Source organism: Trachemys scripta, chromosome 5, assembly GCF_013100865.1.
Source record: "Trachemys scripta elegans isolate TJP31775 chromosome 5, CAS_Tse_1.0, whole genome shotgun sequence".
Lineage (NCBI taxonomy): Eukaryota > Metazoa > Chordata > Testudines > Emydidae > Trachemys > Trachemys scripta.
In genome coordinates this window covers 43,357,059-43,384,078 of record NC_048302.1, presented here as the reverse complement: position 1 = coordinate 43,384,078, position 27,020 = coordinate 43,357,059, and the positions used below count along the sequence as shown (strand labels likewise).

At 41.6% G+C, this 27,020-nt stretch overlaps 2 protein-coding genes across 10 annotated transcripts in view; one reads left to right on the top strand and one right to left on the bottom strand.

The window, feature by feature from the left end:
• ABHD18 (abhydrolase domain containing 18) overlaps positions 1-10,205 on the bottom strand; it is a 42,560-nt gene extending 32,355 nt beyond the window's left edge. The window contains exons 1-2 of one of the 6 annotated variants that reach the window (XR_004645809.1): positions 10,146-10,205; positions 624-732 (exon numbers count right to left, since the gene is read on the bottom strand). Coding sequence is in view for 2 of the 6 variants with exons in the window: in XM_034771193.1 (XP_034627084.1) it covers positions 624-715 (92 nt within the window). In the remaining 4 variants the exon portion in view is untranslated. Of the gene's footprint in view, positions 1-623; positions 733-9,748; positions 10,081-10,145 lie in introns of those variants that run through there. The other 5 variants (XR_004645810.1, XR_004645812.1, XR_004645811.1 and 2 more) reach the window with 5 other exon arrangements.
• Positions 10,206-10,251: 46 nt separating this feature from the next.
• Positions 10,252-27,020, top strand: part of MFSD8 (major facilitator superfamily domain containing 8) — a 33,827-nt gene continuing 17,058 nt past the window's right edge. The window contains exons 1-7 of one of the 4 annotated variants that reach the window (XM_034771192.1): positions 10,252-10,516; positions 19,066-19,157; positions 20,046-20,089; positions 21,561-21,801; positions 22,108-22,221; positions 23,402-23,546; positions 25,443-25,501. In XM_034771192.1, coding sequence (XP_034627083.1) covers positions 10,335-10,516; positions 19,066-19,157; positions 20,046-20,089; positions 21,561-21,801; positions 22,108-22,221; positions 23,402-23,546; positions 25,443-25,501 — 877 coding nt within the window. In that variant the 5' untranslated portion in view covers positions 10,252-10,334. The remainder of the gene's footprint in view (positions 10,517-19,065; positions 19,158-20,045; positions 20,090-21,560; positions 21,802-22,107; positions 22,222-23,401; positions 23,547-25,442; positions 25,502-27,020) is intronic. The other 3 variants (XM_034771190.1, XM_034771188.1, XM_034771191.1) reach the window with 3 other exon arrangements.

Sequence of the window (27,020 nt, the reverse complement as noted above, 5' to 3'; positions counted from 1 at the left end):
ACTCTAAAAGGAGATTTTTCTCTCTATATAACCCATTAAAAATGGATGTGCAAAATTTAGCCATAGTTTTTCCAAGAGAAACCAAATGGAGAAAGCAAGGCGTATGCCTATCCTACATTTTATGTTTTAAAGTTTGTATTTGGCAAACTAACTTCTTTATAAACCATTAAGTAAAAGAGAAACCAAGTTAGTTCTTTTCTAATTTTATAGGAGATGCCTCCTTCCAAAGAGTTTTACAAGCGTTGTCCTTGGACAACACAAACGATCCAGCTAGCTTTATATAAATTCAAGATCTTTTAAAATGTTATCCTACACCAGCATGTTTAAGTTTCCATTAATTGGATTCTTTGTTTTTAAACAAAGACTGTAACAGCATCTTGCATTTATACACTAAACTATTTTGTGGTAAAGAAAAATATATTAATTTAAAAATTAAAATATTTATTTAGTTTCTGAAGTCTAATTAGTCCTATAGTGTGGTGTTTTACTTTTTTTAGAAAACTGAAAATAACACATTGTATTTTTAGTAAAAAACATTTATCTGTTCATAGTATTTAAAATAAATTTACTTAGATTAGCAGTATGAAATATTCTGATTTTTTTCTGTGAAGAAAAATAATCACCTTTTCAGATCTTCTGGTCTTCCCCATCCTCGAATGAAAAGTTTAGTGAGTAGAAGCCGTCTGTACAAAATATCCAGTTTACTCACACCCATTAGTAGCAAGCTAACATCTGAAAGTAGAAAATAGATAGAAATGAGGCCTTAAGTAGGTGGTTTTGGAAGAATATCACTTTTTTTTTTTCCCTCAGCCAAGAAGCAGCCACAGCAAAAAAGCTCAACAAGGCATCACAGCCCCTCTGAGGGAAAGTCAAGCCCAAAGAACCCAGTCAAACCCATGTGAAGGGGAGCAAAGCCCAAAGAGTCCAACTGTTCATATTTTGAACACCTGCACAATCTGTAGTGCATAATTTTGAGGGCTCAGGTAGGCACAACTTTAGGGTTACCATATTTGAATATTGAAAAAGAGGACACTCCATGGGGGCCCCTGGCCACGCCTCAACTCCACCCCTTCCCCGCCTCCATTCCAACCCCTTCCTCAAAATCCCCACCCCAACTCCGCCCCCTCCCTGCCCCATTGGCCCCTTCCCCAAATTCCCACCCCAGCCCCACCTCCTCCCCATGAGCGCACCGCATTCCCCCTCCTCCACCCTCCCTCCCAGCTGCACGAAACAGCTGTTTTGCAGCGAAAGCACTGGGAGCTAGGGGGGAAAAGCGAGCACGCTCTCGAATGATCAACATTCACTCTCTCTCTCGAATGATCAACTCTTCTTTGGGGAAAAATAATAATGGCAAAATCCCGGATGTTTTTAAACATTTAAAAATTCCTTCCGGACGGTGATTTAAGAATCAAAAAGCTGGACATGTCCAGGAAAATACGGACATATGGTAACCCTACACAACTTAGAAGAAAACCTTTCTACCCCCATTCAGTCCCTGGATTCCACTCTCATCTTCCAGAGAAAAACTGCAGAAGTAAAACTATCATTTTGATGCAACAAACTATGATGCAGCCTATTTTGTAAAATTGGATTTGAAGCATAGATATGGATCTTCAATTTTAGATGCTAGAAGAAATTCAGATTCATGTTCCATCAGCTACATTTCAACCTCTTCCCTCTGTTCTAGTCTCAATTTTTGAATAGATGTGAAAAACATTTTAATCATAATTTCAAATAGTGTTAAATTTCTGACCATTACATTTCCTTACAGGTTCGTTTTTTATCTCCATAGTCAAAGGAAAACTAATTATCCAAAGTTACCAGAGTGATAAGTACTTATCTTATCCACAAACAAGTTATGTTTTTATACCAGTACACATTAGTACACGTTATATCTACCCCGGTATAATGCGACCCGATATAACATGAATTCGGATATAACGCGGTAAAGCAGTGCTCCGGGGCGGGGCTGCAAACTCTGGCAGATCAAAGCAAGTTTGATATAATGCAGTTTCACCTATCTAACGCGGTAAGATTTTTTGGCTCCCGAGGACAGTGTTATATTGAGGTAGAGGTGTATCATGACAATAATTTGGAAGAAATGCATCTTAATTGTAATTAGGTTATTTTGTTCTACAAAGGGGTAAACTTTGGGGGACAAAAAGCAGGTTACTCAGTGATGTTAGAAATTCCCAGATCACACAAGTTACCCAGAGCACAATAACGCTGCCAAGTTTTAGGAATGGAATCCTGGTAGATTGAGAGAGCTTGAAAAAATTTGGGGAATTTGATTTTCTTGCAGATGTAAGAGAAATGTATATGCTCTGTGGAATAACGTCTATTTATCATGCTGAAAATGGGTCACTTTACATGAACTAATCTGAGTGGAGAAAATGCTTTTCAGATCTGGGAAGACCCCATTATCATTAATCCAGTTTTTCATGGAAAGCTCTTTTATAGAACAGACATACTTCTTTGTCAACCTTGCACTATGCACATCCTATTACTTAAAAAACGAATCCCATGATTAGCAGAGTTTTGTTACCAATTCTCCCTACATTTCTCAGTGCATACAAATTCTAGAAAATTCGTAATGCGCTTTAAATTGCAATTCTCTTTGAAGTCAAGACACAGACCTATTACTGATGTACTGAAGTGAGAGGATGCTATTCAGCAGGCAATTATATGGTCCCAATATCTATCATTAAATTTGCTTGACTTTAATTTTGTGATCAGTGCTATAACTCAGAAAGGAAAGTCCATTTCCTTCAACAACATATAAAACGAAAGCTTTAATTCAGATTACATCCACTTCCTACAAAAATGCAAGAGACTGATGCTAACGATATGGATGCTTGCTAGAAATGTGGGGTACAGGAACACTGCTACACGAGTGCCTTGTCCTTATTGAGTTTTGGAAGAATACAGGTTGAAATTAATTTTATTCTTAATTTCCCATTTAACTATTAAAACTTGTTTGTTCTTGCAAACCTGAAGTCATTGTACCTCACAGAATCAGAGTGATTCCTCCTACAGGTCTCTGAGATAGCCAAGAAAACAATATTGCAAAATTAGCATTCTTCAGAGAAGTGCTGCAATGAATTGAGAGTTAGCAGCTCTGAGACAGTAACTGAGGCTTTAGCTACACTAGAAAGGGTTCGCTGATAGAGCTATACCAGCAAATCCTCCCAATGGAGAGACAGCTTATACCAGCAACATTTCTTTCGCCGGTATAGCTTACACCAGTTCCCCAAACAAAAGTTATAATGGTAAAAGGACTTATTTAAGGTATAACTGCACATACATTAGCTCTTTGCCACCCTTGATTAAGGGGTATGACTGGAAAATCATACTATCAAAATCCTTGACAGCATTCCTTTCAGTGAAGGATACTTCTTACTTATGTTGAAGTTTGATCAGTAAATGGTAGTTTACTGACAAACTTTTAGTTAAAAAGCTACACTTACTAAAATAATGGGGAGCCACTTCTGTGCACTTGATACACCAGGCAAAAAAGTTAAGCTATTGGTTGTGTGTGTCACAAAGCATATGATCCTCCAATTAAAGTTTCAGGATTTTTCTACACTTAAGAAAACAGATGATTTAATATCAATTAAAAAATTAAATGTATAACAAAACACCATTTGTTGTATGAAATATGTATTGATAAGTGGGATAATCAGCATATTTCCAAATCTCTATCCACTGCATGATCTAAGGAACCTTGCTTACAACCCTTGATTTATGCAGTTGTAGTTCTTTAATTCATCTAGTTTTGTATCTGCAATGCTGTTAACTTGAGCCCATACCACACTCCAATTGCAAGCTCTTTTAAATATATATAAAAAAAATGATTAGTGTTCACACACTAATAATGTAGTACTTTGCATATCTATAAAGCTAACTATTGAAGGATCTCAGTCATTTCTAAACAAAATAAAAATAATTAGAATAAACATTTTTGTATTTTTGTAAGCAGAAACTTCAAACTTCAAAAACAGACTTCAAGGAGAAACTACAGAACCGGAGTTAATTTGCAAACTTGACAGCATCAAATTAGGCATGAATAAAGACTGGGAGTGGCTGGGTCACTACAAAAAAAGAATTTTCCCTCTGTTGATACTCACACATTCTTGTCAACTGTTCGAAATGGGCCACATCCACCCTAACTGAATTGGTTTCGTTAGCACTGACCCCCCACTTGGTAAGGCAACTCCCATCTTTTCATGTGGTGTATATTTATACCTGCTTACTGTATTCTTCACTCCATGCATTTGATGAAGTGGGTTATAGCCCACGAAAGCTTATGCCCAAATAAATTTGTTAGTCTCCAAGGTGCCACAAGGACTTCTTGTTGTTTTTGCTGATACAGACTAACATTGCTACCCCTCTGAAACCTATACTCAAACTGAATCTGTGTAACATAACCCCCCCCTGACTCCCCCAAAATACTGCTTCTCCAAAGAACCAGTAACAGTACTAAATTCTGACATATAAAACTTAAGGGACAGAAATAAGTGCTTTATAACCACTGAAAAGCCAGGAAATTTTGCTTTCTAGTAGTATGAAGCCTTAATTCCTAGCCCTGCCAGTCTCAAGCAGCGAACTTTAAAGTCACGTTATTCTTATCCCCAGCTTGCTTAGTTTAGCCCACTGTCTTCACTTCAGTACCTTCTAGTCTTTTAAAATTAGATTAATGAAAAGTTTAAGTCATATAAAATAATCTGAGACATGACATCAGTCACGTTGGTACTGAAACGTGTATGTGAGGACCATCAGAACAACATGATTTTAAAGATAGATATCTTGCAACATGCCAAGATCAGAAACACTTTGGTATACCAGTACAATTGCTTTCAGAACCTATAGTTCAGAAAGGAAAACTATAACTCTGCTGCAACTATGGCAATATTGCTCTCCATATAAAATGAAAGGAAAAGACACCACTGCCAAGGTTAGAATCACCCCAAAAACAAACATCCCTTGCAAAACAAATTTTGCTTCCTTACTTACCGAGAAACCTTGAAAATTGTTGCTTTGGTTCTAGCTACTGTTCTTGGCTGCCGTTCAGTGCTGATCTTTAATGACTCACTAGTTAATATTTTACTGATCTCAATTGTCTTTCCTCCTTTGCTAATGTGTTTTGTTACCCTGTTTATTCATTTTATTCACCTGATTTCTGAACTACTCTAAGCATTACTGCCTGTCTATTCTGCTCATCTCCCAGACAAATTATTAAAAAAGTCTGATAGCTACACAAGCTATTACTCCATTTCTGTTAATGGGCCACCTAGCAATATGGATTTCAATCGAGTTTAAAAAAAAAGTTTCCAAAATGGAGTCATGTCCCGCTAGTTACATATCACCAATTAGAAGCTCATTCATCAGAAGGGCTTTTGGTTCAGTTTAGCTACTAGCAATCAGTAAATGAGATGTACTTTGAACAGATCTGAGGTTGGCCAGGATAACAGAAATTAGATCATGAGTATAAGTGATTTTAAGATAATAAGCTGATATTACATCAACCCCAAAACACATTGCTAGACAACTGGAGCATATTAAAAGGGATGCTAGGACACAGGATGAGACAATTCAATATATTCAATCAACTGCACTGATTCACATTAGGACTGCCCAGCAGCTCAGGACCATTTGAAATAAAGAGGACTGAAAATGGAGTAAGAGCCCCGCTCCCCTGGAAAGGTTTCAGAAAAGGCTACAAGAATGATTCAGAGCCTGGAAAGCATGACTTGCACTGAAATACTTAAGAAGCTCTATTTATTTCAAGAACCTATTTATTTTAACAAAGAGAAGGTTAAGAGATGATTTGATCATAGTCTATAAATACCTACATGGGGAAGAGATTTATGATCATATAGGGCTCATATAATCAATGGCTGGAAGCCAAAGTTAGCCAAACTCATACTAGAAATTAGTTGCAAATTTTAATAGGCAAGTAGCGTTTGGAACAACATGCCTAGGGATGTAGTGGATTCTCCATCATGTGAAGTCTAACTCAGGAGTAGATATTTTTCTAAAAATATGCACTATAGGTCAAACAGAAGTTGTGGGCTTGTGCAGAAATTACTGGGTGAGGTGTTTCGGCCTGCGTTACAAATCAGACTTTGGCTACATCTACATTGCACACCAGCATCGGTGGCACATAGGGTAGCTATATGCTGCAGTGAAAAGCAAGCTACACCCAAATTGCAGTGTGCAGCTACATATGTCAGTGAAAGGTTATAGCAGGGAGAAGAAAGCAGGGAGCTGCTAGAGCCTTCCCCTGCTTCCTCCCCCCTAAAAGAACCTCACCCCGCTGCCAGCCTTTCTCCATGGCAAGGGAAGTCTCCAGCAGCACAACACTACTCTGCTGTGGGTAAACTGTGGGTCAGGATGACAAAGTGGTTCGCGACCCCGTTTTAATGGGATCGCCTGGGCTGGCAATAGACTTGCTGGGGCTTGGGGCTGAAGTAAAAGTCCGAGCCCATACAGACAATGACTTGATTATACTGCTCTATATACTATACACTGAAATGAAGTACAATATTTATATTCCAATTGATTTATTTTATAGTTGTATGGTAAAAATGAGAAAGTAAGCATTTTTTCAATAATAGGGTGCTGTGACACTTCTGTATTTTTATGTCTGATTTTGTAAGCAAGTAGTTTAAGTAAGATGAAACTTGGGGGTACCCAAGACAAATCAGACTCCTGAAAGAGGTACAGTAGTCTGGAAAGGTTGAGAGCCACTGGCCTAAGCAATGTCTCACTGTCTACACTACTATTTATACCTATGCTAGGGGGACCAGCCGTGTATGTACGCTACACATCACCATAAGAAGTGGGCTGTATAGAAGTACACTTTATGATCATAGTGGCCCCCTTCTGGCCTTAAAATCTATCAATTTAGTGCCAGGATACTAACTATAAAATTGAATAAGAGGGGAGAAATGACCAATGGTCTACTGTGGTTAGTTATTGCCATTTTTATTTTTAAAACTACCATTTACACTATGCCATAAGATTGGTGATATTTAGGGGAGAGGAACACAAAATTCTAATACTATTTACAGTGACTAAGTGTCCTAATATTCTGAATTTCATTCAATCAAAAGTTGTAAACCGTTCGAGGGATGGTGAAATGTAGGCCAGGGTTGAAAAAAAATGGCACTGCTACAAAACTATGAGAATTTTTAAAAACTATGACTGAAATGTAATATTCCATAAACAAAGACAGGGGAAAGAGGCAGTGAAACTTAAAACTTACCCTAATAAAACTGTTAGAGTCCTTCGTATGGAGCAAGGGCTTTATCGCTTTGAATTCATATATTGAATACTATCTATACATCTCTGCTAGTGTACATGTGTACTCTCTCCATATACACTTATACACAGCTCTAATTACATGATCAACTCCACCGTAAACTATAAAGGCTTATTAATAATGGCAATATATTTTCTGTGCCAGAGAGTCAGACAACTCTTGCCAACAAACTAAACTGATCCGGCTGAGAAATTATACCTATTTTCAATGCACTAGCACAGAATACCCATCATTCAAGATCATGATAAAAATATTCCTTCATATCGAAGTGACTTGATATATTTATCTTTTCCAGTACAAGACCTGGGAGCATAAAGATCACAGCGAGACCACCAGGATTATTTTTTGTTAATTTGAGAACTATATTTTCAGCATAACTGAAATATTTGTGGAGAAACCAAGTGTGACATTGCACTCTAAGATTTTATGAAAGTATGCTGATGAGTGTGAATATAATGCAACTAAAATATGCTTTATGCAAAAGGTCTCTTGTAAGGTATCAATACAAAGCTTATAATCTACTGCGTGTGGTCATCATATTTGTATAAATGTATCACTCTTGTATCTGAAACTAGAAATATAAAATATAACTTTGAGGGCTTATTGTAATTATGCAAAGTGTGGGCCATTAATGGTGGTTTGGAATCTTCATGGCTCCCATTAACCAGGACAATTGTCTGTAGATAGTTCTGTTTTACTTGTGAGTCTTCCTGTATACATGTGTGCTGGCAAGTGGGTAATGAAGTCTTACAGTGACATGTGATCATGTCACCTGAACTGGAATCCATCCTTAACCTGGTGCTTTTCCATTGAGAAGGCGGGGGGGGGACTCAGAGTGACAAAGGATTCCCGCCTTATGCAAAAGATATATAAGTGGGTGAAACAGAGAAAAGGAGGCAGCCATCATGAGAAATCCCCTAGCTACCACCTGAGCTGGACCAAGGGCTGTACCATGGGAAAGGATTGTGTCCCGAGTAGGAAGGTGTCCAATCTGTGAAAGAAACTTATTGAAACATCTGTGAGGGTGAGATTTTAATCTGTATTCAGTTTTATTACTGTATTAGACTTAGATTTGCATGTTTTATTTTATTTTACTTGGTAATTCACTTTGTTCTGTCTGTTATTACTTGGAACCACTTAAATCCTACTTTCTGTATTTAATAAAATCACTTTTTACTTAATAATTAACCCAGAGTATATATTAATACCTGAGGGGGGGGGCAAACAGCTGTGCTTATCAGTGCTATAGGGGGCAAACAAGTTATGAATTTACCCTGTATAAGCTTTATACAGGGTAAAATTGATTTATTTGGGGTTTGGACCCCATTGGGAGTTGGCCATCTGAGTGTTAAAGACAGGAACACTTCTGTAAGTTGCTTTCAGTTAAGTCTGCAGCTTTGGGGCACGTGGTTCAGACCTTGGGTCTGTGTTGGAGCAGATTGGCGCATCTAGCTCAGCAAGACAGGGTGCCGGATTCCCAAGCTGGCAGGGAAAGCAGGGGCAAAAGTAGTCTTGGCACATCAGTTGGCAGTTCCCCAGGGGGTTTCTGTGATGTAACCTGTCACATCAAGATCCTCAAGAAAAAGTACTACATAATTCATCAGCATCATCATGTAGTCCTGATGATATTATGTATGGATTCTTGTTTTACTTGTTGGTCTTGATTTATATCTGTTGATCACTAGTTCAGTCTAACATTACTTGTTCAAAGTACAAAACTAAACAAACAGAGCAACTGGAGAAAAAGCAGACACTTTCAAAAGTGAAGCATAAATTTAACATAGTAAATTATAAAGAGAAAACACCAACCAAGTAGTTGTACCAGATACAATACAAGCTGTAATCTACAAGTGGATGACAAGTAGAAGCCACAATATTTTTCTGAATAACTGTTTTAGGGTATGGGTTACACAGAGCAAGGGGAGAACATCAACTGCCCTGTTACCTTCCACTCCAGGTTTGGAGAAATGAAACCAAAGCGGCGAGAAGACTGGATTAGTTTTACAGAGGTTTTCTGGAGCGGGGCAGGTTAGCGAGCAGTGACAAGATCGATAAACAGACACACACGGACATGTCTTAAAACAGCAGTCCCGACTGCGTCAGGGTGGGGGCATGGCCATAGCCATAGCCAGCTGCTGGAACTCGGGGTGCTCCTGAACCCCCTAGCCTGAAGTAGTAATAACAACCAAATACACGGTTTCCTCCTTCAGAGCCCCACTATAAAATTGTTTCAGCACCATTGGGCATCTGCTGATACGGAGACCCGGAGGGAAGCGCAGACACCGGGCACCAGCTGGCCAGGGCAGGGTAAGCGCTCTCCTGCCAAGGAGCAGGAAGGGCGGCGGGCCGGACACCCGCAGGGAGAGGATGGCGGGGCGAGCCCGGCTTCCCGCGCCCTTAGGCTGGAGGTGACGAGTTACTGACCGCAGGCGGAAACGGCCCTTCTCCTTCGAATCGCGTCCCCAGCGCCAAACGATCGCGACGCCGTCCCGACCCAGGCCCCGCATGGAGGCGCGTCGGGCAGCAAGTCCCCGCCTGCGGCCGGAGAGCCCCCGGCCCTGAGACCGGCCAGAGACTCCCACCGCCCAACACTTTCCCGGGGTCACTCACTGAACCGGGCAGGGGGCTCCCCGCTGCTGCCGCTGCCACCTCCAGCTAGAGCTGCCGCACATGGGGGAAGGGACAACCGCTCTCAGGGGTGTGAGGCGGGGAAGGGCTGAAGGTCGCTACTGGGGCGGTACTACCACACGGCCAGCCCCTTCCGCCGCTCAGTTGATGAAGCGGACCGGAGAGAAAACTAGCGGCTACCATCAAAACTCACACGTGACTGGCGCCCCGCCTTTCTCTAGCAGCCTACCGTCCCACGTGACGCCAGCCCGACCGCCAGCATTAACGGAAAGGGAGCGCGCGCGCATGCGCGACAGTCAGGCGCACGGGAGGGCGGCTCTGGATAGCCAGCTCCGGAGCGACACCGCCGGCAGCGGCGGGAAGAACAACAACAGCTGGCGTCATGAGCGGGGAGGCTCCGGCTCCGGCTCCTCCCCCTCCCCCTTACCCGTGGCTGCCTGGTGCCGACGGCCGCGGTAGGAGCTTGTGTTGGGTACCAGACATGGCCGTGGTCACCGCCGATGCCGCCCTTGCTGCCGAAGGGCAGGAGCCTCTGCTCAGCTCAGAAGGGGGTGACGAGAGCAGGTAGGCCGCCCGCACCTGTCTTTACAGGCCCCCGGGCCCGTCTGACCCTGCGGCCGCCAGCAGCCCGCTGTAAAGTGGGGACCCCCTAGGGTGACCAGACAGCAAATGTGAAAAATCGGGGCGGGGGTGGGGGGTAATAGGAGCCTATATAAGAAAAAGACCCAGAAATCGGGACTGTCCCTATAAAATCGGGACATCTGGTCACCCTACCCCGACCCACCAGTACGTGATGCGAGCCCGCACCGGGCACTGCCGCCGGCGCCCCAGCGAGAGGCTGGGCATGGCGCTGTGGAGCCCCTCGCCCGGGACTCTGGTTCAGCCCGGTTGTGCCCAGCAAGCCCGGGTCGCTTAGTGGCAGCGGAAAGCCAGGCTCCAGCAGCTGCCCTGGGGCAGAGGCGCAGGGCGGGGCGCATGAGAGGCAGAGATTCCCTGAGTCGGCAGCCAGGATAACTCGCTTAGCGGGCTCCACTGGGTAGGGCTTGAATAAGCCTATGGGCTCTGCTAGGCTCCTTCTTGACTGCGTCGAATAACCCAGTTGTGGTATATCCCCCAAATGCCACCCCTACTGGGATATCCCTCGTAGCAAATTGGATCTGTGCCGCTGGCTCATTTCTCCCAGGGAAGGTGAAATGTAAATCGCTGTCTGTGCGCAGCATTTTGTATCACAGTCTCTGTATTAGTGGTAACTCAGCATACCTGAAGCAGTACCATTCATGTGTACAGATAAGTCCTTAGAAGATATCTATTAATCACTTCCGGAGGCAAGTGCTTATTTAAGCTTCAGCCTTTTGCTGTGAGGGTGGGAAAGACGTGTGCTAGGTACCGCCCATATACTGTGATCAGGGCGGGATTAATTTTTTGTGGGCTCAGGGCCAAACATATTTGTAGGCTCCCATCACTATGTGGTTGTGATGGGCCCCTTCCAAGTGTGGGCCGGATGTGACACCACCATTAAATGTGTTAATTTAATGTGTTAATAAATGTGTTATTGCCGGGATGGGGATGAAAACATTTATTCAATAACAAAATAAGATATTTGAAGCCACACTGAGACCTCCACTCAGCCCATAGAGAACAAACTGGGCTAACATCAATGTACCCAGAATACCATTTAATTTGGTTTGTGTGGGAGGGGGTTGTTTGTTAGTTTTGTCTTTTTTCTTTAAACACTCAGCTCCTGCTTGGGGCCCTGAACACAAGTGCTTAATTAGCAGAAATACGAACCATATTAAGCCTGGATGTAGCAGTCAATGGTGTCACACCTGCATCTCCCCATCACTTCCTCCTCCACCCAAAGTTATGTTTCGTAAATACATTTTTTGAAAACTGCATTTTCTACTTTGGTACAATAATGTTTACAAAACTTTGGGGTAGAGTGTGGGGAGGAAAATTGCTGGTGCCCATCTTTTGCAGGGAGAAAGGGCCACTGAGAGAAAACACACACTTTACCACAAAGGCTACCACAATCCAGCCTCAAACTCCTACCCCAATCTTCACACCTGGGCTCTCCCCACCGTTCCTCCTACTGTCCCCATCCCACACAACTAACTCCCAACAAAGGCTCTCCTCAATCTCCCTGCTACTGCCCACACACCCCCACACACTTTCACCCCAGAGCTGTCACCTCACTCTCTTCTACTACCCCCACACACACTGAGCCAAACCCCACCTTCAACCCAGACTCTCCCCTCCCTCCATCTGCCCCCTGTCACACCAACCTCTACCTTAACGCCCTGCTTCTCCTACATCCCCACACGGAGTCACAGCCAGCTCCCCCATCGCACCCTGACTTGCCCCACAACTGCCCCTTTCCCCCAAAACTGGGCTGTGCCACGCCCCATCCTCCCCCCCCCCAGAGTGCAGGGGGTCAGTTTCTGGGCATTCCCACTGGCAGGGGGTGCAGCAGCCAGCACTGACAAGCCCCACTGTCACCGTGCCCCCCCGCTCCCAGGGACCACAGACCACCAACCCCCACTCTGAAGTGCAGGGTCGAGACAGTGTCCAGGAGCCCCCGGGCATCACATTCGCTAGGAGGCTGCCCCCAGCTGCCCACTGCCCCAGGAGAGTAGGGGAGACTCAGGGGTGGAGGGAGCTAGGAGCTCCAAGGGGGAGGGGAGCACAGCGGGATTAGCGCCAGGAACCCTCTCATTGCACCAGACCATTTCCTTGCTTGGGGTTTGTTTTTGGTCCACTCCGACCATTTCAGCTGGGGTGGCTGGTAGCATGGTGCAGGGCATACTGGGACTAGTAGTGCAGCTGGCAGCGCAGGTCCCAGGGCCCCAGCCGAACACAGCGGTGTGCAAACTACAACTCCCAGCGCACCCTGCATCACCAATCCCTTTTGCACCTGCTCACTGCGCTCCCCAGGCTGCTGAGTGTTTCAGCTGGTGCTGGGAAGTTGCTGACTCTTCACATTGCTGGGCTGTGGATTAACCGTTTGTGGGCCCCTTCCAAGTGTGGGCCTGGCGCCATCAGAGCCATTGTAAACCCGGTACTGACTGTGATATAAAGTGCAGTGCACAGACAGCGATTTACACTTTGCCTTCCCTGGAAGAAATGAGCCAGCCACACAGATCCAATTTGCTGCGACCGATATCCCAGTAGGGGTAGCATTTGGGGGATATACCACAACTGGGTTATTTGATCCAATCAGGGAGGAGCCAAGGTCAAGGAGCTTTCAGAGACCAAAGGCCTATTCAAGCACCACCAAAGTAGAACCCACTGGTAAACCTCCCAGAGCCTGCCCAGCTGTATTTTCAACATCTGTATGGTGGTGCCTCATTTTGGTTACTTGCATGAGCAGAGACTGGAGAATGCCCCCCTCACCTTTTTTTCCTTCCTCTTTTGTCTCCAGCTCACCACGTTGGTGATGAGTGAAAATTGCACTCACCTAGTGGCTGCTGTAAAATGGTTTGGTCTCAGTGAAAATGCCAAAGAATACTGTGCACATCTTTAAAAATCGGTCAGCTGTTGGCATGGTTATAGGGCAAGCTGCACTCTAGACCCCTTTCAGTCTTTTAGGTCTGCCCTCCTCAATAGAGCCCTGCAAACCAACCTAAATTTGATGGGACCCGACTACAAGTGTGGGGTCCAGGTAAGGTCAACTGCAACAACCAGACCCATTCAGGGTCAGTTTGGCGTGCCTCCTCCTGCCTATGGGATCTCCACAGCCACAGTTGCATGCACTGCTTTGACTGCTACTGCCACCTCACTGTGCAGTGTATGCAGCAGAGTGAGTGTGCCAAGGAGTCACAGCGTTTCTCATCCCACAGCACATACAGCAAGCAAGATACAGTAGGAGGAGGGGGCACAGCCTCCGGGACACACACAGCCACCACCACACTGACCCCATGGGCAGGAGGAGGTGATGGTGGTGCTGACTCAAGTTTGGTGGGGAAAGAGTTGGGCTGGGTGGGCTTGGGTCTGAGTAGGGCCTAAAATTTAGGCTTGGCTTCCTGCCTGTTTCTCAAAGGTGGAACGCGTGGTCCAACCACTCTGCGACTGGCAGTTTGGGTGGCAGCCCACTTGTTTCCCAACTGCATTAACATGAGAGGCACAGATGGGTTTGGCACCTGTAAGCCCTTTTCCCCCGGGAGCCTGTGGCAGCTGCTGATTAAAGTAAAAAGAACAGGAGTACTTGTGGCACCTTAGAGACTAACAAATTTATTAGAGCATAAGCTTTCGTGGACTACAGCCCACTTCTTCGGATGCATACAGAGTGGAATAAATATTGAGGAGATATATATACACACATACAGAGAGCATAAACAGGTGGGAGTTGTCTTACCAACTCTGAGAGGCCAATTAAGTAAGAGAAAAAAAACTTTTGAAGTGATAATCAAGCTAGCCCAGTACAGACAGTTTGATAAGAAGTGTGAGAATACTTACAAGGGGAGATAGATTCAATGTTTGTAATGGCTCAGCCATTCCCAGTCCTTATTCAATCCTGAGTTGATTGTGTCTAGTTTGCATATCAATTCCAGCTCAGCAGTCTCTCCTTAGAGTCTGTTTTTGAAGTTTTTCTGTTGTAATATAGCCACTCGCAGGTCTGTCATTGAATGACCAGACAGGTTAAAGTGTTCTCCCACTGGTTTTTGAGTATTTTGATTCCTGATGTCAGATTTGTGTCCATTAATTCTTTTGCGGAGAGACTGTCCGGTTTGGCCAATGTACATGGCAGAGGGGCATTGCTGGCACATGATGGCATATATCACATTGGTAGATGTGCAGGTGAACGAGCCCCTGATGGTATGGCTGATGTGATTAGGTCCTATGATGATGTCACTTGAATAGATATGTGGACAGAGTTGGCATCGGGCTTTGTTACAAGGATAGGTTCCTGGGTCAGTGGTTTTGTTCAGTGATGTGTGGTTGCTGGTGAGTATTTGCTTTAGGTTGGGGGGTTGTCTGTAAGCGAGGACTGGTCTGTCTCCCAAGATCTGTGAGAGTAAAGGATCATCTTTCAGGATAGGTTGTAGATCTCTGATGATGCGCTGGAGAGGTTTTAGTTGGGGGCTGACGGTGATAGCTAGTGATGTTCTGTTATTTTCTTTGTTGGGCCTGTCTTGTAGGAGGTGACTTCTGGGTACTCGTCTGGCTCTGTCAATCTGTTTTTTCACTTCAGCAGGTGGGTATTGTAGTTTTAAGAATGCTTGATAGAGATCTTGTAGGTGCTTGTCTCTATCTGAGAGACTGGAGCAAATGCGGTTATATCTTAGAGCTTGGCTGTAGACAATGGATCGTGTGGTGTGTCCTGGATGGAAGCTGGAGGCATGTAGGTAAGTGTAGCGGTCAGTAGGTTTCCGGTATAGGGTGGTATTTATGTGACCATCGCTTATTAGCACAGTAGTGTCCAGGAAATGGACCGCTTGTGTGGATTGATCTAGGCTGAGGTTGATGGTGGGATGGAAATTATTGAAATCATGGTGAAATTCCTCAAGGGCTTCTTTTCCATGGGTCCAGATGATGAAGATGTCATCAATGTAGCGCAAGTAGAGTAGGGGCGTTGTTCTAAGTCAGCCATAAAAATGTTGGCATATTGTGGGGCCATGCGGGTACCCATAGCAGTGCCGCTGACTTGAAGGTATATATTGTCCCCAAATGTGAAATAGTTGTGGGTGAGGACAAAATCACGAAGTTCAGCCACCAGGTTAGCTGTGACATTATCGGGGATACTGTTCCTGATAGCTTGTAGTCCATCTTTGTGTGGAATATTGATGTAGAGGGCTTCTACGTCCATAGTGGCCAGGATGGTGTTTTCTGGAAGATCACCAATGGATTGTAGTTTCCTCAGGAAGTCAGTGGTGTCTCGAAGATAGCTGGGAGTGCTGGTAGCGTAGGGTCTGAGGAGAGAGTCCACATAACCAGACAAGCCTGATGTTAGGGTGCCAATGCCTGAGATGATGGGGCGTCCAGGATTTCCAGGTTTATGGATCTTCGGTAGCAAATAGAATACCCCTGGTCGGGGTTCTAGGCATGTGTCTGTACAGATTTGTTCCTGTGCTTTGTCAGGGAGTTTTTTTAGCAGATGGTGTAGTTTCTTTAGGTAATCCTCAGTGGGATCAGAGGATAATGGCCTGTAGAATGTGGTGTTAGAGAGCTGTCTAGCAGCCTCTTGGTCATATTCCAATTTATTCATGATGACAACAGCACCTCCTTTGTCAGCCTTTTTGATTATGATGTCAGGGTTGTTTCTGAGGCTGTAGATGGCGTTGTGTTCAGCATTGCTGAGGTTATGTGGCAAGTGATGTTGCTTTTCCACAATTTCAGCCTTTGCACGTTGACGGAAGCAATCTATGTAGAAATCCAGTCTGTTGTTTCGACCGTCCGGAGGAGTCCACGCAGAATCCTTTTTTTTGTAGTGCAGGTAATGGGGCTTCTGTGGGTTAGTACGCTGTTCAGAGGTATGTTGGAAATAGTCTTTGAGTCAGAGACGTCGAAAGTAGGATTCTAGGTCACCGCAGAACTTTATCATGTTCATGGGTCTGGAGGGACAAAAAGAGAGGCCCCGAGATAGGACAGACTCTTCTGCTGGGCTAAGAGTATAGCTGGAAAGATTAACAATATTGCTGGGTGGGTTAAGGGAACTACTGTTGTGGCTGCTTGTGGCATGTAGCAGTTTAGATAGTTTAGTGTCCTTTTTCCTTTGTAGAGAGGCAAAGTTTGTCTTGTAAATGGCTTGTCTAGTTTTTGTAAAGTCTATCCATGAGGAAGTTTGTGTGGAAGGTTGGTTTCTTATGAGAGTATCCAGTGCTGAGAGCTCATTCTTAATCTTTCCCTGTTTGCTGTATAGGATGCTGATCAGGTGGTTTTGCAGTTTCTTTGAGAGTGTGTGACACAATCTTTCAGCATAGTCTGTGTGATATGTAGATTGTAATGGATTTTTTACCTTTAGTCCTTTTGGTATGATGTCCATCTGCTTGCATTTGGAAGGGAAGATGATGTCTGTCTGTATCTGTACGAGTTTTTTCATGAGGTTGATGGATTTCCACTCCATACGGCTAAATGCAGTGCCTTGCATAATGACAGGTTTCAGAGTAGCAGCCGTGTTAGTCTGTATCCGTAAAAAGATTAAAGTGACTCAGAATAGCTTCTTCAAAACAAAGCATTGTTTTATTCATTCAAAGATAGGTAGCATGCAGAGCAAAGGCTAAAAACAGTAGAGGCCTGGGTGCATACTTCCCCTATCTAAACCTTAATGTTTCCTTGCAAGCTTTGGAGTGTTCTATTCAGCCCAGTTACCTCCATCTCTAGGTTGGGAGGAGCAGATGACTTTAATGCATTCTTTCTCTACTTTTATGTGTTTTTGTCAGCATCTGGGCAGCTGCTGAGAACCACCTCAATCACTCTTCTTCCCTAGGCCAACATCTGTAAGGTTTTAGTGTCCCCTTTAAGTAGGCTCAGGCCTCAGAAAAGTAAATCTTGCTAGTGTCAATGAAGCCAGGTATGGGCAATGCTAATTAAAAGCGTCCGCTATTGTTCCGTTAAGAATTAGTTCTATCACAGTTTTGTTTCCTCTTTGCTTTCTTCTCACCAGCCTCCTTTGATTTAACTCTGTACAGTCAGGCAGGATATCAAACAAGGAAACTGAGATATTTAGAAAAAATAATACACATAACTCCCTCATTCTCTGTGGTTGTTCATCTAGGTATTTTATGCAGCGCTTTATCACAGTATCTGGGTGGTACCTGGCACGCGTCTTTCCCCACTCTCACAGCAAAAGGTTGAAGCTTAAATAAGCACTTGTCTTCAGAAGTGATTAACAGTTATCTTCTAAGGACTTATCTGTATACATGAATGGTACTGCAAAAACAATCCCCCCCAAAAGAGGAGGAAAAAAAACCCTCACCAAGTGAAAACTATACTAATACAAAAACTATGTTGACCAGGTCAAAGTACCTATAACAGAGATGGTCCCTCACAAATAGAATTAATCAGAAGAATCCTGTGAAGAAATTGGAATTGTTATTGCCTCTGAAAAATAAACAGATCTTCAAGAGATACTATCAGCATACATCGTATAAAAATAATCCTTGCTCATGTAACTATAACAGTACTTTAGATCTTTTATCTTGGAATGATAAAAAAAATAATTTTTCACCAGTTATGTTGTTTATTTACATTTTTCATTTCACAAAGCCTGGAAATAATGAAAATAGGCTTGTCAGGTTCGCTTTTGATTGTAGTCATTTTCAGTTGTTAGGGTTTCTTTTTATTTTTCTTTTAAATTCATAACACTGAAAGGGAATGTTTAGCGGTCATGATTTAGGCCCCAGTCTTATAATCTGTTGCAAATAAACCCTTATGGCTGTGTGGAGACAAAGGAGTTTGCCTATACGAATGGCTTGCGGGATTCAGAGGCTAGGCATAAGCAAACATAAATCAGTCTCACTGATTCCAGTTTAGCATGTTGTATGAAGGTTGAATTTACTTGTAAAAGAACAATACAGCATGGGCAAAAGTGCAGTTTTCCAATAGATTTGTCCTTTTGCTATTTTAGGGCCCTGTGGTGCATGAGTGAAAGGCATATCACCTTCTGATTTTTCTCTTCTGTGCTGCCACAGTTTAATAGGGAAGTGGGAGCCAAAAATAAGTATGTGCTATGTGATAGGTGATGTGTCTTTCACTTCAGCAAGACATACCACAAAATGCTGCAACCAAGAGAGGAAAATATTGGAGGACATATTTATTAGGTATATAATATTGCTGAGCTATATGTGACTTTGTTATTGTAACAATCATTAATAAAACATGATACAATAGGGTAAACATTTCTTTTTAGAAAAGAAAAGCCATTTAGTGCATGCTGCTGTTTCATCAAAAGATGAGCTTTATGTCAGAAACAAATCAATCTCATTTACAATGTGTGTTTTAATATCCTTCAATGAACAGTTAGGAACAGTGTAAGCTACAAAATATATATACTATTTGTAAAATTTGAGGTAACCTATGAAAAATGCTTTCGATGTCCTTTAGGCTGAGAAATTCTTCATTAAGAGCTAAACAACAAAATGAGATTATTTCTTCTTTTTTTGTTATTGTTGTTCAAGATATGGAGATGTTGTGGAAACGCAACAGCATTATAAGAGTAGGTGGAGGTCCATTCGTATTATGTACCTTACAATGTTTCTCAGCAGTGTAGGTAAGTAATCTTGATATTCATCCAGCAGAATTTCAACACTATTTGTACAATGGATATATTATTTTGATTTGAGAATTCTAAGAAGTCTATATATTAAAACTATTTCTGCTCCCTTACTAGTTATTTTTTTTATATATCATAAAAATGCAATGACTACTTGTGAATAGAGAAAATAGGGTTGATGAATTAAAAGGAAGGGTAAATAGCAACCATTAGTATTAAAAAATGAGGATTTCTCTGCGATGCTGGAATACATATATTGGATTTTAAAATGCATATACTTGCAGATGTTTTTCCTCCTGGGGCATCACAGTACTTTTTGTTTCCCCAATATATCAAAACTGCAGAACAGTTTTCTCTTTGACCCCCAGAGCCAAACTCATTAAAGTGAGAATTCAATTGATTTCTGGTATCGGCTTATTTTTTACTTTTGTGTTGGTTAGTGTGATATTAGGATGGTACTTAGATTGATGAAGGATTGAAGAAAGTATTAAATCTAAATGTAAAATTATTTTTTGATACCAAGAAAATCTGTTTCTTTGAGAGCTCTATTCCCTGATATGGATTGAGGAAAACACCTATATATAGACTTCAGTGGGACCATGATCACACTCTAGGTGTTCAGTGCATTAAACTTTTTTACACATCTACGTAGGGTGGTGCCCTTATTTTAAATAAGAGTTCTTCTAACTGAAAAGCAATTACTGTTTAATCCATTGTACTTTTGGTTGCCATGTGGAGCTTCAGTTTGAGAATACAGTATTTTTAAAAAGCAGAAGAATCAGCCCCATAATATCTGTTTTACAGTACTTGATTAATGATTACATGTAGCAATGTAAAGTAACTCCAATTCTGTTTTCTTGTTTTTATTTTTTTAATACATCACAGGTTTTTCAATTGTAATTATGTCAGTATGGCCATATCTGCAAAAGGTTTGTAAATTTTAATGATGATGATTGATGATTATTTTATTTTCTGCTTTATTAGAACGTAAAATCGCTGTTAGAGCTTTATTGTGGTATATAGGGACTTTACAGTTTAAGGCACAATCCTTCAACAAGCTCTATACAGGAATAGATCTCGTTGGTGGACCAGGGACTTATTTATCTAAACTCCCCTAATAGTTTAAACTATTACATTTTCAGTAATTAGTTTTCTGTTTCACACTTTAATCACACTTTAACATAGGAATACTGTATTGCTGTTTTTAATGATTGATCCTTATTTCCATGGTAGTAATTTGCACTACCATGTAGCATGTTGATTTTTTTGTACTTTTAATTAAATTTGCGGTACTGTATTTATTTAGAAAAGATTGCCAAAGCAATATGTAGATGTAAACGTGAATATCTTGCAGTTTTAAACAGTATTTGAATAAAATCAGGATATTTGGGGATAGGTATTTTTCGTTAACTTTATTGAAGTAGGTTCCATTCAGATCCCATTGTGCTAAGCACTATACAGACACAGAGAGACATGAGGTCTGCTTATAGAGTGTACAGTAGAAAACATTACACTTTATAAGAAATTCTAACAACAAAACCAAAACAGTTGTACTAAGTCAATAAGTGGAAGTGTATGACTAGACTGAAAATTCCCTCTCCTAGCCTCTGAGAATTTTTAACACTCCACATAAAATCTGTCCTTTAATTTACCAATTAATAATGGTTCATGTTGTCAATCCTTAAACATTAGGTTTCCCAATCTTACTTCGCTTCAAGTTGTATTGTAAATTGGTAGAAAACTGTAGATATTTTAGATAATTTGTTTTCCCCAAAAGGACTTTTAACGAAGCTGTAAACATACTACATGAATCCTATTTATTTGTATGTTGGACAAGTTGTCCAGACTTAAAAAATTAACATTTCTACAGAACTTTGAAGATAAAAATCCCTGTGTGTCAAGGACTATTATACTACAATCTTTTTTGCATTGATGAGGGAGAGCCTCATCCTTGCTCCAGTCTCTTTACAACATGTAAAAGGGCTGGAGTGGTGTAAAGGGACCCATAAAAGCCTGATTTCGGCCATCGTTGAAGTCCTCTAGTGCAGGAACTGTGGGACAACTGCCTTCCAAAGACACAAACACCCCCATAATCTCCAGCAGAGAGGGCATGCTATGGGTGGGAGGATCATGATGGCAGTGTGGGGAGACTGCTGTGAGAGGCCCTCAGTGAAAGTTATGCAGGGGGTCTCTCTAGCCTCTGGAGCATTTCAGGTTCAGGAAGGTGCAAAGATGGCTTAAAGCTGCATTAGTGCCCTCTGACCCTCCGCTGTAAGCTCTGCACTTCAGAGGTATAGCACAGAATCTTACATGTTGTAGGGTACTGATTCCAAAATTGTTTTTGTTGATATGATGAAGAGCACACTGTAATTTTTAAAATCACTTTACTTGTTTCTGCAGATTGATCTGACAGCAGATGCAAGTTTCTTGGGATGGATTATTTCTTCATACAGTCTTGGACAAATGATAGCCTCACCTCTGTTTGGTTTATGGTCCAATTACAGACCAAGAAGAGAACCACTTTTTGTTTCAATTGCCATTTCTGTGGCTGCTAACTGCCTTTATGCCTATGTCCATTTGCCTACTTCACACAACAAATACTATATGCTGGTTGCTCGTGCTCTTGTGGGGTTTGGAGCAGGTAATTGCAACAGAATTTAAACTGCTGAAGATTAATGAATTTATTTTGTGTCTTACTTAAGAGAGGACAAGCTTTATGGTTATGTTAAGCAAAATAATTTATTAGGCAAATAATATCTTCCCAAATGATTAACACAAGTAGTTAGCTAACACTGTGTACAGACCTGCAAAATTATATACTTTCTTGTGTGCATATAACAGGGAAACATGTACCATTAGCAAACTGCTTGTTTGGTGTATAAGGGGCGGGGGGAATTGAACTAACTGTGACTGGAGATTTAAATGTATCATTTTGATCTTTTTTTAGGAAATGTAGCAGTAGTTCGATCATACATTGCTGGTGCCACTTCTCTTACAGAAAGAACTAGTGCCATGGCCAACACCAGTGCCTGTCAAGCAACAGGATTCATACTAGGACCAGGTACAACATCTCTTATTTCCTCATCCCTCCAAAACAAATCACACTCCTTTTGTTATTTAAGAGAAAATCAGACATTAAGTTTGGGGCTGGGAATCTCCTTAGCAGCAGTGTGCACAAAAATGAGCATGTTTTGTCATAATATTAAACTGAATACATTAACATACTGCTGTGGTTTATTCATTATGCAGATATTACCTCCAAAAAAGTCTAATTGTTCATGAGTACAGTTCTGTTCACTGTAATTTTGGTGGCAATTTACCAGTATAACTGGATTAACAAAGTAGGTTTGGACTGTTACTTCCATTGCTAACTAGTTGATGGTGTTCAGAAAATGAAACAAACAAACAAAAAAAAGCATCTCCACAATGCTCCAGCAGCTACTGGCCCATAAAGACTCTGCAAACTAGCTGTTCCTTATTTAGGGTGATGAGAGTTTGGCATTGAGTGCCTGTGCAAGCCTGACCTCATTCCATAGGTAGCTAAAGACTCCACCTTGCCCAATTACCATAGGAAATTATGGCTGTTGAGCATGTTTAGTATATCTCCTTATATCGGGGGTGAGAGTTTTCTGTGGGGGGCTGGCTGTCAATCAACCCTGGGAGTAGCATTAAAGAGGCTACACAACCAGAGAGGCAGTCTCCCTAAATGACTCGCATACAGGGTGCATTCTTCCTTCCCATTCTCCATTTTGATAGACACTCAGCCAAGTTCCTGATGATCATAGGCTAGGCAGGGGTGGAGCTCTTACATATATTCACACACTCTTGCTCCCACTCATCACCTGTTTAGTGTTTAATTTTTTGGGGGGTCTGTTTCCCTTCTGTTGGGCCTAGCAGAAGGGATACCCCCATCCCATGCTAGGACATTTCTGTAGATGGAGTTAGCACATCCAGTTCAACTATAGAGAATCACAAGTAGATTCTTGTGGGAGGTGTGGAGCTAAATAATTTTCCTTTCTTGGCCTTGTGCAGCTGACTGACTTGTTCTTAGTGTCACACTGCTGTTGGTTGAGTATATTCATATGGCTTTCTGGGGATTGCATGTTCTACAAGCTGCATGTATTTCCAGATAGTTAGGATCCCATTGGTATCCATCAGATGACTGTGCACTGGATTCCCCAAAGATAATGCATTAATAATTTTAATGTTTGAATTTCCTGAGGTAATTATTTTATCTTAAGTTTTTCAGACTTGCTTCTCTCTGATTGGAGAAAAAGGAGTGACATGGGAAATCATTGATCTCCAGGTGAACATGTTCACAGCACCAGTTCTACTGGGAGCTCTCCTAGGAGTTATTAATATTATTCTAATCTTTGCTATATTCAGGTAATTAAATAGAAACTAAAACATTTTCTTGTTTGAATATTGTGGATAGTTTGTTATGGATACTTCAACTTCTGTTGAAAATTATCTTTGGCTACTTATCAAAATAAAATTCACTGAAATTATAGGAGTAAAGCATAGAATTTTCAAAAGAACATAGCGATAATATGACCACTGTTTTAAAGAACTAGAATAATAATATTTACATCTTGAGCACTTACATTAAAAATATAAAGCCTCGTATTATTCAAAGTGGCTAGCTTCTGTGACTCATGCATCCTCATTTTTTAGTAAACAAAGCTTAGTGATGTATGGCTGAGATACAAACCAATAAAAGCAAAATGTTATGGACGCTAGTGACAGTAATTCAGCCCTGATATACCTAGTATATAGAATTTGAAACGCATATAGGGCTCTGCCCAGTTCATATTAACCTCCATAGCTGCCGACCTGCAAAGACTTTGCTATCTTTCTGTCTGTCTCCTAGATTATGAACTCTTTGGGGCAGAGACTGTCTTTATTTTTATGTATTGCATGGTGCTCTGCACACTTTGACAGTGAACGAATAATTGAGACGTGTATTTGTCATGTTTCCAGCAAAACTTACCCCCTTTCCAGAGATGGAGTTGAAGTCCATCCAGTCTCATTGCCCTGTACAGCAATTTGGCTCGTGAAGCTTCTGAAGTAGGCGGAGTTCTTCACTAGGCCCCAATTCAGGAAAATCCCTAGTCCCATGCTGTAACTGCTTTTTGGAATCTTTGCTTAGCTTTTACTCGGGAAATAAATGTAAAAGGGCCATGTGACCTAAAGCATATCTTTGTGGCTATCATTTCTGGACAAAAGCCCAGCAAGAGACATGAAGAGATTCCATGGGCCCTAAAGATTACTTACCCCTCATTCTGAAGATACAGCTGATCGAGAGGGGAGGTCTCCTGTAGTTTTCTGTTCAGGTGGTCTGTACCACCTGAATATTTGAGATTAGGCTGCATTCAACAGAGTAGCAACTCCAATGGAATCAGAAGGTTCCCTGCTCCCTTCTTCTTCCAGATATGTATGGATAGTTGGTCCTCACCACATGTTGTTGTGCTGGAGAGTTATTCCAGGCTTAGTGCTATAAGACTTTTCAGTAGCTTGGGTAGCCACAGCAGAGGGAGAGGATTGGACTCAGCATATGGAGTTATTGATATGCAGCATGCAGGAAACTCATTTACATTCCTATGTGTCTATACCTCCCTGCTGCAGAGCTCACTTTATTTTGTATGTTACCATTTTGGTGCATATGTGCTAACTTGAGTAAGTTATCCCATTTCACAGCCAATATATGTGAATTTGTAGAGCCATTCCATCATAGAAAGCCACACAGAATTTTAGCTGAACAGAACCAATATCTGAAATTACTGTATTGTGCACCCCTGAGAAAGGATCCTATGTTCTACAGTACCAAGGCACAGCAATGCGGACTCAGATATGTTGGGCCAGTCTCAGGCCCTGATTCATGAAAGCAGTTAAGCACACACTTAAAAAAAATTCATGAATAGGGATGCTTTCCTGAATTGGGGCCTTAAATCCAAATTTTGCTAGTTTTTTTTTTTTTTTTTTAATTCGGTGGCTTTATACTTTCAGATTCTGTTTTTAAATACGTCTTGAATAGATGAGACAAAAAAATGAGTGCCACACAGTAACTTCATAGAGGATCATCTATAAATGGGCTTAGGTGGTATCCAGACTGGTATTGATTACAGTGAAATCTTAAGGTATGCACATAGTGTTTAAAAGTGTGAAGACTGGTTAAGATACAAGATGGTACCAATTATTTATTATTAGAAATGTAACTGTGGCTTGGTACAAAAGAAATGAATTGGGTAAACTGTGCTAATGAGAACAATTTTCAATCTTTAGAGAACATCAAGTGGATGACATGGGAAGACCGTGCAAAAGCATCAATTTTGAAGCAGAAGGTAATATTTTTCTTTGAAAACTGACACATTCTGTGATACTTTAATTTACTATCATATTGTATATAAAGTGGTTATTTTTATTAGTCAACCCTTAATTTACAAATATTACAGAGGGTGGTGGATTGAACAGCTCAGAATTAGTAATGGGATATAGAACTGTCTGTCTCCAGATTGATTGAAATCTGGCCCAAGTTGGTAATGAAACAGTTATTACCATTGAGACGTTTTGGTGATAGTATATGTGGGATGACCTAATGATCACTACAGTTCCTTCTAAATTTGTCACCTTCTGACAATTTCAGTGGAGACCAACGATTAAATTGACATGGAGATTGAACTGCTTGTTCCAACTGATCACATAATGATACTCTTATCAGCTATAACCAGCCACCATTTGTATACATAATTTTGTGTGATATTGTGCAGTTTTACTATGTATGATCTGTAATTTACAGAGTCCTATTAAAATCTATGTTACACAAGTCTAGGTTTAAATTAGAGGTAATATATATATGTTACATAGGTAACCAATTCACAAACAGTCCTTGCTGCACAAGGTGCCGCTCCTACCTACCCTACAATATGTACCATACAGCATTTGTGTACCCTGTTATGCAAAGTTCAATTTTTTAAAATGGTGTGCACATCCCATTCACTTGGATAGGGTTTATACTGTCTTAGGAAAAATTACAGCTAATCATAAACCCCCTTTTAAAAGGAAACATTATATTGGTAATCTAACTATTTCAGTGCCATATACACCTCTATCCCGATATGACACTGTCGTCGGGAGCAGAAAAATCTTACTGCATTATAGGTGAAACCGCGTTATATTGAACTTGCTTTGATCCGCCGTTTTATGCCCCCGGCGCCCCCCCCCCCCCCCCCCCCCCCCCCCCCCCCGGAGCGCTGCTTTACAGTGTTATATCCAAAATTTGTGTTATATTGGGTCACGTTACGTCAGGGTAGAGGTGTATTATAGTTTTCTATATTAAATTATAACAGATCATTGCAAACAATCTGAAAACCAGTTTTTATCAAATTTAAACAAAAATCTTTGAAATTTACCATTTCTGCCATGTTGAAAATTTATTGTGGAGGATGTTGCTGGGGCCCTTTGTTGCTTGGGAATTCATCTGTGGGATATAGAGCTACGGAGAAGCTGATTAAGAAACAGATTCTCTATTTAGTGTGATCTTCAATATTTTCCAGGATTACTTAATGTTTGTCCCTCACAAATAAGGAGAAATCAATAGTAATTTACATATTTTCTAGGAAATGGTGAATACTCTTTCCACCATCATTCAAATCATGCTCACTCTTAGCCAGAGTCAATTTTTTTAATGTAAGTTAAGGGAAATTGAAATCTAAATCCTTCTTTTTGTAAATAAATAAATTAATTAACTTACTCCCAAAAAATGTCTATACCCAAACCCAGAAAGATTCATGTCATGGGGTGTGGCTCCTCTCCTGCCTTCTTCCTGCAGAAACTGCACAGCCTCCCATGATTGTGTCATCA